The sequence below is a fragment of the Crotalus tigris genome, unplaced genomic scaffold (assembly GCF_016545835.1).
Source record: "Crotalus tigris isolate CLP2741 ecotype Arizona unplaced genomic scaffold, ASM1654583v1 scf7180000018485.2372832, whole genome shotgun sequence".
Taxonomy (NCBI): Eukaryota; Metazoa; Chordata; class Lepidosauria; order Squamata; family Viperidae; genus Crotalus; species Crotalus tigris.
The window spans coordinates 594,304-607,075 of NW_024097033.1; the positions used below are offsets into that span (position 1 = coordinate 594,304).

A 12,772-nucleotide genomic window follows, 5' to 3' on the forward strand; every position below is an offset into this window, starting at 1 on the left:
GCATCATTGCATTTCATTTGTGTATGTAGAAAGGGTTACTTTTCTAATTCTAACTGCTAAGCATAAAAGAAAACATTAACATGTTGTGCATTTGCATCTGAAAAAAGATGCTATTAATCAAAAATAAAGTCCTATTACTGTTTCTCTGGATAACAAAAAACAAAAACACCCTAACTAACTACTGCTAAATTGAAAGCATCAGCAAAATGGAAAACCTGGCTCTACAGTATGTTCTTACAATAGAATGTGACATTTGTATGCATCTTATCCATGCATTAGATCGGGCATGTCCATGTGGTACCACAAAATCGTAATCTTTTAACATTATTATGTGATTTGTATACATTGTATTATATATTTCATATGTGGCCCAAGACAATTCCTCTTCACTCAGTGCAGTCCAGGCAAGCCAAATGTTGGATATGCATGCATTAGATGGTTCACCCTCGAGCTTCTTGATCATAATGCTATATATATTGACACAGACTGCCACTTGCCATGGATTGATTTCAGTCACATGAATGCATTATATCAGATCCAAAATTCTTATTTATTTGCCTAATATAGTTATTCTTGATGAGATTATGTTCTACCTTGTCTAATGCTGTTTACTTCAGCAGTGGTACACTAGCATTCATTTGGCTGAAACCAATGCATAACATTCCCACATATTAGGGAGACAGATAACATGGTATTGGCATTGAAATATACATTATGTGCTAGTACAAAACTCTGTATTTTTTAAGATACAATCAAGACAATCGTACCTCATCATCACCTAGCTACATTTTAAAGTACAAAGACCTTGTATCAATGCTTGATTTGTTTAGCATTCAAAACTGTGTTTACAGCTTTAAAAGAGAATACGGGTTTCAGGGAATAATTCTGCACTAGATCGAATATACTGAAACCCTTACTTTGATACTACTGTAATCAATTAGATTTTTCTCACCTTATTACTGCTCTTAGAATGTAGAGTTGAGAAGAAATAAAATATACCTTCTTCTTTCATGAGGCAAAATGGAATTTTACTCTGCATGAATAAAACTGAAAAAGAACTACTCTTTTAACATTAGAAAATGTGCTTCAGAAACATGCTTTTTATTTAGATATTAAAAAGCCAAGTTAAAACTGTTGAATAACTCCACATATTATCACTTAATGCAATTTCCTTCAATTCCCATCTTCAGCTGAAGACCTTTAGACCATTATCCTGTTACAGATCCTAAGCCTATCGTTTTGTGAATTTCCACATATTTACTGGTATCACCTGAACACTTTACTGGTATCACCGGAAATCTGTAGGATTTCCCATAGTAGCATGAGTCCTCACTGCTTTCTTCACTCTCCTCCATCTTCCCTCTGAAGACGAGCACTTTTTCCAGATGGTCAAAGAGAGAGCCCACTACTGCTGCCAATTAACAGAATAACTCCCCCCCCCAAAAAGCAGGAAATCCTATTTCATTTCAGACAAATGGTTGTCCAATCTCTTCTTAAAAACCTCTAGTGTTGGAGCACCTACATCATCTGGAGGCAACTCGTTCCACTGATTAATTGTTCTAACTGTCAGGAAATTTCTCATAGTTATTATATTAGTCTCTTCAATTTCCTACTACAAGTTGCTGATTTTGAATAACAGAAGCCTTTGCCCTAATCTGGATTTCCTTTCTATCAAGTTCTACAATAAAAAATTTGCTCCCTACAAGTTTTTGCTTAATGATTACATTAAGATTGGAGCCAGACTAATACTTCCACAAAAAAGTCAGATTTAATTTCTAATATATTTTTTTTTCATTTAAAGCATCTGCTTCCAATCTTGGATAATGACAAATTTATACACTTCCTCCTCTCGTTGTTCAATCTAAATTAATTCTCCTTCTGTCACTTAACTCATTGGCATTTGCTGAGATAGGTCTGAAAAAAAAATCCCTTCCCTTTCCAGAAGTGAAAGTGTCATTCCTTCAGAAATATTTGCCATGCAAATGTGTTAAGGCTGAGTTTATTTCCTCACATCATTAATTATATGTTTTATAACAGATCCTTTACATAACTTATAAAATAGGTAATCTTTCTCCCAATTGCATATCTCATCTTTTCCTGCACCTAGTGCTCTCTTTCATACATATTTTACCACATACCAAGTGACTTCTCCATTTTACACTAGGCCAAAATCTGAATCTATCTTTTGACACATTTGTTTTTAGCAGGAAGACTTTGGTGCAACATCAATGAGCACCAGTTCTTTAAAAACCTTTTAGCTTATCGGGAAGAAAACTAAATAGCTTCTTGCTTTTTCTGAGTTAAATTTCTTTCTGTACCAAGGGGTTCAGTTTACCAGACAAATTTCAGTTTTATATATATGACAAAAATCACATTAATCATAGGAAGCTATTGATTGTGGAATACATTTACAAAGAAGTGTACTAAATGAGTTCCAAAGAGGAGTCTTCCTCAACCATAAATGGAAATGTGTGTTCTGGGTTAAACCTGGCACTTTGTACCTGCAAAACAAGTACTCTTCAACACACACATCTCTGTCTCCCAAGTACTCTATCCATCCATTTACTGCATGTCATTCCAGAGATTAATTGTGTCCTCTTTCAATTTTGCCTATGAAGTTCTGTGCTTTTTCCTTGAGATACTGCAAGCACTTTTTCCACAGACTGTCATGCATGGAAAAACAAGTGTCAGCAAAACAGGATTACTCCTGATCTTACTAATGGTCAACCCTTGCTTTTGTCAAATCTAATTGAGTTTTGCTACCTTGTCATCTCACATTTGAATTACTGTATCTAGTTCTTCATTTGCTACAAGCAGCTAATGGGAAAAACAAAAATCTCAGAAACTTTTCAGACCTTCAGCTCAGCAATCAAGAGAGCCAAATGGCTGGTAGCCATTGGCACTGTGAAGCTTGTTCACAATTGAACAAGCGACAGTTCCAAGAAACTAAGCCTGTGTTCAAAGACAAAGGATCCAACAAAATGACTGCTTTATGCCTATAATCTTGGCCTTGGGACTCTTACAATACACATCAAAACTTCCAAATCCCACCCCCTTTAATAATTTTCCTTTTGGGGTTTTGGAGCCAGTTGAAATGTCTGCTTGCATAAATAAAGCGACATTATTGTTTAGAGAGATAAGGCAGTATGAACTGGAAAAAGCAAGCTAGGTAAACATAAGAGTAGTTGTTTGGGGTCATAATCTGAATTCACCCAACTCAGTAGCTAGACTCCAAAAGTGAACTGCAGAAGGAAATAATAGCTCATTTGGAGATACCAAGCATATCCTAATGAGTAGTATAATTTTAATAATTTTATGGGAAAGGACTCAATGTGTCTCCTTTTAAACTATCTCTGATTTCAGATGTTGGTCATAAACTCCCAGCAAAAATATTTATGCCCAGCATTCTACTGTCAATTGATCATTGCTGGTCTACATTTGATTTGGACTAGGTTTGAATCAGAAAGCCAATACTGACACCAAATCCAAACATTTTAAAATTCCTCATACCTCAGTCCATTCATAGAGCAATCCAGGTCAAAGATACCACAATTACAGAACTGCATCACATGAAAGTATTGGTTGGAGATGAACCCTTCCTTGAAATCCACTAAGAATAAATGTAAGAAAACCTATTTAATCTATTAATATCTTCCTGATATAAGCAACTATTTTAAATAAACAAACAAAATATTCACAGGATAATTATGGAATAAATAAGAAACCTTAAAAAGTTGTGAAATTTGGCCAATTTAAACATTTTGTTTACAATTCTAGGATTTCATAGGCCTAATTGGTGACTCCTGTGTTATACTATATATATATTCAGTAATCCTTCCCATTGTCTTTTATTATTTGAAATAATATTTGCAACCATTTAGCCAAATCAAAATCAGAAAGCATGACTTCAATCTTTGCAAAGTACAGTATAATTTGATGTCTAAACTGACAAGTCCTATTTTTGTTTTTTATATTGTTCTGATTTAGTTAGTTATTATTACTATTTTGTTTTGTTTTTGATATTGTATGTTGCCAAGAGTCTTTGGAGATTGGGTTTAAGTATTGCAAAACACATTCATTCATACACTTACCTGCAAGAAAGATAATTTTGAATTTAAGATGATACCCTTCTTCTCAGAGGAAGAATAGAGGGGAGGGAAATCACAAAAACTGCCCCACCACCCCAAAAATGTGTCCATGTGATGTATGTTCATGTGCATATGCCTTTGTGCAAAAAAGGTTGGCCACAAAAAAGTATACTCACTGAATAATCAGAAATGGCTTAGGAACGAGTAGAAAAGGAAAGATGAGAAAACAAAACTGAGTAGAGAAGAGGCAACTGGAGAGGTAAGGAAAATAAAGAGAGAAAGAGAAGGCCAGTCAACAGTTATCCAAAGTTCATAACCCTAAAGTTTCCCAACCCCGCCTCATACAATCTTCTCTTAAATAGGCTATGATGCTGGCAACCATTTTTAGTTCCATCTATTTCAATAGTGAATTCTTTTAAGTACACCCTGCCAGTTCATAATTTTTGAGTAAAGAAATATGATCGCTATAGGCACAGGTTTTCACTCCAGATCCTTAATAAGGTAGAAATTCATCTCTAGGAATTGTCCTTTACAAAGGTAGGACAATTGGCACTATCATCTAAGGCTGTCTTTTACAGAAAAATTGGGAAACTGACTCAGCAGTTTTGATGGAAGCAAAAAATAACATAGCATTCAGGAAGTCCTATCATCCTAGCAAGAAGCTGAAAAAAGAGAAGAGACTAGCCAGCTCATGCCCCATTAGGTTATTGTTTTGGAGATATTCCATACCTAAACAAGGAAACAGAATAACACCTGCCAGAAAATATGCATGGAGCTCCTTCCTCCCTCTTCCTTCTACTTCCTTGTTCCTCCTTCCCTTCCTTTCCCAGAAGGCACGTAAGTGTCTGCTACTGGGTGGGGGAGGGAAGAAGGAACTGCAAGATTGTCTAGGAAACTGTTACAGAACGCTGAAAATGAAGATCACATAACTGTAGCCGCAGCCCAGCAGTACTTAATAACACTGAAACAGCCACAACTTCCCCAAATTTCATTCTCTCGGGAGTCATGGCCCTGGATTTTGAATATATTTTGTAAATTAGTCCAGTTCAGATACCTCTGTTCAAAAACTGTTGCCCTGTGATTTAATGTTTTACCGTTAAAGGTCATAACAAGAGTTTTAGTACAGATAGGAGCTAATTGCAAGACTATAATTTTTCATAGAGGAGTATTTCATACCATAGTTACCATACATCAGGTCAAAGTAAGAGCATATAGGTTTTTTGACCAGGTGACTATTCAGATTGTAAATGAGGGAATAGTTAGTTAATTGACTGTGGTTCACTGGTATTAACCAGAATTAATCAAACTTTGTTCTACCAAAATACACAACTATCACCATGTTGGACATATAGAAAGATTCTGAATTTCTAGATATTTCTAGATAGGAAGGTATTTTAGTGCTTAGTGCTTATTAAGGATTTCTTAAGGATCTTACATGTTCAATGTGGAAATCAGAAATTGGTTCAAATGTGATAGATATATAATGTAAAGGGAATACAGTTGAAAGTACATTCAGTTTTGACTACAATACCTAGTTTCAAATATCTGTTCAGCTGAGATAACTTTAATCAAAGCATTCGTTCTCTGTGATACATGAAAATAGCACGAACAGTGATTTATCCTACAAAGCTGTCTCTAAATAAAACTGATTGAAGTTGAATATGTTTCACACATATTCACTAAAGGAGATTTATTTATTTACTTATTTATTATAATGAAACTGACAGCCTAGAATAAAAACAGCTATAACAATAACAATAAAATGTGGCAGACCCCCCACAAACATATTAACTCTAGAGCTGGGAACAGAGCCAGGATTTCAAAGGGACTTCCAGAACCCCAGGAGTACAAGCATCTGGGAGCTGCTCCAGAGGGCAAGAGCTGCAATGGAGAAGGCATGCTTCCTCAGTCCCACAAGATGAAATTCAATTGAGAGGACCGTGCAGCAGAAAAAATGAAAACAGGCTGATCCTAAGTTAACCAGGTTCTAAGTCATGATCAGTAATAACCAGTAAAATCAGTAATAATGTAAAATTAACAGTAATACTTTACCTTTTACTATGAGTAAATATAGGTGAGGAAATTTTTATTTTTATTTTTGCAAAAGTAGGGGCAACTGAAACGCTTATGTGATAAAATTATGACTCCTTTCAAAGCCAGAACCAGACTCTCATGAATATGGCTTGATCTACAGTGAATTATAATTCTTTGAACAGGCTGGCTGGGTAGCAATCAACAAAACTAATAAAAATTTGGCTTTGATTTCTAGACATAATTGCATTCCACCAAATAATCTATAGAATTATAAAGCAGCTGTGACATAAAGACCATCATCCCTCATTGATAGGATCTTTAGGAGTATTAATCTTAATCTTTATAAAAGGAGAGAATTATACCAGAGGTGCCTTCTATGCTCAAGGAATGTAATTTAACTTCCTCAAATAGTCAAACACAATCTCCCTAAAAACTTCCTATGCCAATTATTATTGTTATTGCTATTGTTATTGTTATTATTATATTTATTTGCCACCTATCTCACTATAGAGCTACTCAAAGCAGCTCATAACCATAAAAAATGAAAATAAAAAGGAAGTTCAAACAAAAGTAAAATAATAGAACAATAAAACAAAACATGCTGTATGATTATTTGTATTCTCAGTAATCTGGGAAATTCTGACAAAATGTTACTAATATAGGAATTATAGAGCCATACACATTTTCATTCTGCGATAGCGAATTCTCAAACTCCTTGACATAACATGGAACACAATGTTCCAACCCAACTTTTTATACCAAGCCTGTAATTCTTATCCTCTAAAGCTTCATTTCAGTACATGATAAATAATAAATAAAAGGCATAAGTTTGGTTAAAGACAACCAAGCATCTAACACATGTACCTGTGTGAGTCCTCTGGTGCGCTTTTAGATGTGAGCTCTTTGTATATACTTTACGGCACCCATTAAACTGACAACGATGAACCCTCTTCTTGTTTTCTGGGGATGTATCAGCCCCTGACCCTCCTTGTTCACTGTCACTGAGCGCACACTTTGTTGTATTAGCTGGTGTTATTACACCAACCTTTACTGAGCTGAGGGTGGATTTCTTGGTCACTAATTTCAGTGTAACTGTGCCATCAACTGCAGAGATAGTTTGTGAGGTTTTTCCAAGATGGCGACCGAGTTCAGGAGAGGAAGGAGGTGTTAGTGAGGTCACTGCGTTGAGTTGGGCCTGGTTAACAGCAGCATAGCCCTCTGTAGAGGAGCTGGTAGGTTGCAGGCTGAGACAAGTCTCAGACAATAGTTTGTCCCTTGAGAGAATAATGTCCATGTTGGCATTTTTATCACAGGTACTCATATCTATAGGTAATAAGAGTGGGTCCAATGGCTGAATGCTGTCTTCTGTGCTTTGAGCAGAAGAGGCATGAAGAAAACAGTCTAAGTCCTCCCCGAAGCTTTCTGAGTTCTTCCTGGGTTCTGTCTGAAGGTAGCGCTCCAGCTCAAGGCATGTCTGTAGAAACAAAAAGGAGAAAGAAACCATCACTGGACAGTCAAACCTGGTTGCAACCACTGCCAAAAAGAAAAGAATATCTGAATAAAACAACCTGCCACAGTAAGAGGTAATAGAAAAGCAAATCAAAGTAACCATAAGACAAAAGAGGAAGAATGTGGCTGCAGCAAACATTTCAGAAATGAATTCTTCTGTACAATAAGAATACAGTGGCTATTCAGCTCTGGTGTGTAGAATCTGGAAATCCAGGTACAAATTTATTTGCAAAAATACTCAAATTGTAAAAAGGAAGGCAGTTGAAAGCACAGGTTGCTAGTTGCCTAGCAACTATAAGAACAATCACTTGCAAACCAAGTGATTCACAAATATTACACAAGCACAACTTGACCAGTTCTGAAGAAATTCTCAACTCTATTTTGTTAACTACTTTGGGTATTCATACTAGACAGCAGTGTTATAAATGTTTCAAATGAATCAATAAATATAAACTGAGAAACAAATATATAATAAATTTTCTACACTTTCTTTACAGATTAATTCAGACTACAACATGACCATGGCATTGATAAAATCTGTAAGTTCCTAGACCTCTAGGAATTAATTTTATGAGTGAGTCTATACATGCAAAACATGCCATGTAATTCCATGATCTTGTATCAGCCATTTAAATCCAAAGTAGCGTAAAAGTTTACAATGGGATGTAGTTCATTCATTTCTTTTTCTCTTCCCAATGTACCAAAGAACAGTATTGTGGATTTTCTCACACATACCATAGATCACCTATGCAACTACAGTATATCACGGAGAAATAGAGACTGCTTGTGATTCTTTCCGATGGATAGGATCAAGAGACAATAAAACGCAGTGATGTCTGAGCTGTTGGCTAAAGGACTGCAAATGTTAAGATTAGCCCAGGCAAGCAGGAGATTTAACTATCCATTTACATAGATTAGTCTTTCACACATGTTTAGTCAAAACCAAATTATATATAATAGAAAATTCAGTTAAATCATAGAATTTGTCATCTCCTAAACCTGCCAGTGAATAAATAATAAGCATAATGTTATTGTTTTCTCCAAGCTTAAGTATACTTTCACGGAATTTCTTCTTGTCACAATAGAAATACCAATCACTCTGTATCATCTTGATTTACGCTCCTTAAAAGAGAAACCGTGAGGCTCACACTATAAATACAAAGTCCATGAATCTTTGGCTAGCAAGATGGAAAAAAGATTTTCAAAGAACATTAAAACCAGCACAGGCCTTGTGAAATCTCCAGATGATACAAGGCTGTGTTGGGTCAGCTAATATCCTGTGGAGAAGGCAGGAGGGAGCTGTCCCTGTAAGGCATTACTCCTTCTCTGATGACCACAGTGATCCTGACAAGCTTTAAGCCTTGTCATTAATTTTCCATAAAGAACCATTTCTGCAAGACCCCTTTTGGGCAAGGCCTGATGCTTTGAGAAACATGCAATTATTCTTGGATCCCACCCCCTGCAGTCTTTGCACCTGTGTCAGTTCAAGATACCAGCTGGTCAAGGCCTGCCTTCTGCCTCAGAAATAGAAAGGCACCTCATCAAACTCACCTCCTCTTAGAAGGGAAAGGGAGGGGGAAGGTGGCCCCAATCATGAAGAAGTATAAGTAAGCAAGCAAGCTTGCTTAAAAAAACTTACTTCCCTGCCCCCATCCCCGGTCAGCTCAATCCCAGTCTAGCAAGATTTCAGTCTGAACAACAGGGGGTGATGATGCCTACCGTAGCTTGAACAAACCACAAATTGTTCCCACTAGCTTCTGGGCTACTGGCAGAATACAAAGAATACTAGGGGTTTTTTTTAATGAAATAATAAATTAAAAGTTACATATGTTCAAATACTTTATATGAGACACCAGAATGCTAATTAAGAGAGAACAAAATACCAATGTCTTTTTAATCTTATGATTTCAAAGTCCAAACTTTAATATTTTTCAGATTAGTAACAGAAATTTATTACTGGGTAATAAACACTCTTGGACATCCTTAGCATACAGGAATATATTGTAAGTAGGAAGCTGAATAAATCTACCAAGTTCTTAAAAGTCATGTTAATAATACCCAAATATACTATGCAATACAAATGTGATTATGTTTTTTTTCTGTACAACATTCTGAATTTTATATTTCCCCATCCTGTCAGAGAGGAATATCCGTAATGCAGAAAAATAGAAACATACACTGAGATAGATTAAATTGGCCATCTTTAGGATAATGAAGCAGGATTCTTTTCAAACTGATCATAACCAAAGTCTCTGAACAATTACCTTTGAAGACCATAGAAGACACTGGAACCTTCTGTGGATTACCCATTCTAGTCAATTGGGAGATAAAACAATTCTGAATTAGTTGAATCTAGCTACCTTCCATGTCACTGAGCTGACTGGCACATTCTGAAATAATTCTCACGCAAAATATAAATTGAAAATCAAAGAAACCAAAGAACCAAAAAAGATGGTCATCCCAGTGAGCAGACATAAGAAAGCCTCATAAAGAGAGTCCACACTCAAAGACTAAGGGAAGAAACAGGTCTTCAAAATTTATTTAAGAGAGTTGGGGCTATTCAAGTCTTAGGAAAATGGTTTTGGAGGACAGATGCCATGATTGAAAAATCTACTTTCTGGGCCCCACCAGTTTAATTGATGAGACTCGGAGCGTGACCATTTTCTCAGAACTTAAGGAAGAACTACTGAAGATAGGCAGTTCTTCGGATAACAAGACCCTAGGACAAGGCCCCTATCCGGCACTTTGAATTCTACCTAGAAACCTACTGGTAACTAGGCAGTTCACAAAGCAGAAATGCCCATAACTGCTTGTGCCCCTGAATTATGGATCAGCTGACCATTTCTGAATGGTCTTCAAGGGCAGCCCCCAAATAGAGCACACATATGGAGTAATCATATACAGTGGATCTTCTTCTTTGTGTTAAATCAATGGTACAAAATATGATACTTTTATAAAATATCATCTAATCCTTTTTTATATGCAAGTTCCAATATGCCTAGTCAAAATCTCAGCTAGTCAATGAGCAATGTTGCTCAATCTAATTACCACAGCTGATAGATCTAGTTGCTCGATTTGGGTTCCTTCAGATGGCCTACATTTTCTAACATCCTTCACTAGGCCAACTGAGGCTATTGGGAGTGGCAATTTAGCAATATCCGAGGTGCAATGCCTAAATTATCCCTGTACTAAATTATGGAGTGTGATGGAAAGTTGCCTCTGTATCCGGTACAGAGATTAAAATGTTAATTATTACATTGGTTCATTCAAAGTGAACTGGTGGTTATTGTTACTTTTTGCGTATAATCTCTACTGTCTTCAGTCTTATCTTTACTTGGTTTATAGCAACATCCAACATTATTAATATGCTTCTGTTTTTGAGAATTGGTTTTATGCAGTCAGATACTCAGTTTAGTGGTTCAGTGCTTCACACCCAACCTTATTAAATCAAAGTTGATTCTTAAAGAGTGGGGGAAGAGAAGTTCATAGTAAATGCTATTGTATTCTCACAACAAAGGCACACAGCACAGCAGGAAGCAGACACACATACAAACCTAAGGAGAAGGAAAAGAAGCGCTGTTATTAATACGAAAGCCAGTACTGAACAAAAGATCCCTTAAGATAAATAATGTAACACAGCTGCTACAGTATAAAGAGAAATTGATAAATGTTATTCACTGCCAGTCACTATTTGAAGAGATGGAGAAGATGGTCCAATAAAGAGAAACGATAATTGGGCTTCTTAATTTCCTAGCCCCCCCCCAAAAAAAGACCCTTAGCTATTCTGGAGTATATTACAAATCTATCCAATTCATCTTCTCCATCAGGGATGCAGTATTGGAAGGATAATCTATTCTCACTCTCTGGTGATGTAGGAAATCCACTCTTACTGTATTCAGTAGGTAAGCTATTCAACCTCTACTTAAAAACAGGGAAATAAGGGAAAATCCACTGCCTTCCAGGACATTGTATTCCTCTATTAAAAGAATGTGTACCATCAGAAAGGGGCATTGTCTTACCTGAACGCCTTTTCTCAGTACGGAGATGGAGAATCCACCAATGGGTTTTCTCTGTCTGCCTGCTCTTGAGACCAAGTAGCCAAGCTTGACATGCCCCCTCTTGCTAGGAGATCCAGTCTTGACGAGGGCGAAAGTGGCTGATGCAAGGACGAGGCGTTGGCTCTCAATTCCCTAATAACGGCCTAACTGACCATAGGGTGGGTGTGGATTCTCCATCTCCGTACTGAGAAAAGGCGTTCAGGTAAGACAACGCCCCTTCTCCAGTACATGAGATGGAGAATCCACCAATGGGACATACCAAAGCCTCACTGTCCCGATGGGTAGGAAACAGATAAGGCCAAATCTACGTCCCCGGAGACCACTTGCTGGGGGACTCACCGACCAAAGGAGGTGTCCGCTGAAGCAAAGCAGTCAATCCTATAATGACGTCTAAAAGGGGAGGACGATGACCATGTCGCAGCCCTGCAAATGTCTTTGATGGATGCCTGAGTGGCCCATGCCGCAGATGTCGCAGTGCTGTGAGTGGAATGGGCCGTAATATGACTTGGAGTCAGTAAGGAGGAAGATTGCTACACCTCCATGATATAGGACTTGATTCACCTGCCGATAGTGCCAGCGGATACCTTCTGTCCCAGGAATGCCGGACAGAAGGAAACAAAAAAGGGCCCCAGATCTGCGAAAGGGTTCCGTGCACTTCATGTAACGCCGCAGGGCCCTGCAGATGTCCAACGTGTGGCACTACCGCTCCAAGTCAGGGGAGGGATCAGGACAAAAGTCAGGCAAGATGACTTCCTATGTTCTATGGAAAGGTGAATTGACCTTGGGCACGAAGGCAGGATCCAACCAAAGGTCTTGGTGGAAGGTGCAAAGGTCATTCCTGACCGAAAGAGCAGTCAGTTCTGAGATACGCCTGGCTGACGCGATGGCAATTAAGGTAACCTTAAGAGATAAAGCCCGCAATGGTATAGTAGCTATGGGCTCAACAGGCAGTTTTGTTAGTGTGCGAAGCACACGAGGCAGCTCCCAAGCAGGGTACCTGTGTACCACGGGAGGGCTAGTGTTGTAAGCCTCCTTGATGAAAGCGTGTACCCTGGGATGATGAGCTAGAGGAACTGAGTCCAA

At 37.6% G+C, this 12,772-nt stretch overlaps 1 protein-coding gene across 2 annotated transcripts in view; it reads right to left on the reverse strand.

Moving 5' to 3' along the window:
- The window catches only part of KLF7 (Kruppel like factor 7), a 93,951-nt gene that overhangs the window by 44,161 nt on the left and 37,018 nt on the right, over positions 1 to 12,772 (reverse strand). For both annotated transcript variants that reach the window (XR_005557856.1, XM_039352878.1), the window contains exon 2: positions 6,987 to 7,596. Coding sequence is in view for 1 of the 2 variants with exons in the window: in XM_039352878.1 (XP_039208812.1) it covers positions 6,987 to 7,596 (610 nt within the window). In the remaining variant the exon portion in view is untranslated. The remainder of the gene's footprint in view (positions 1 to 6,986; positions 7,597 to 12,772) is intronic.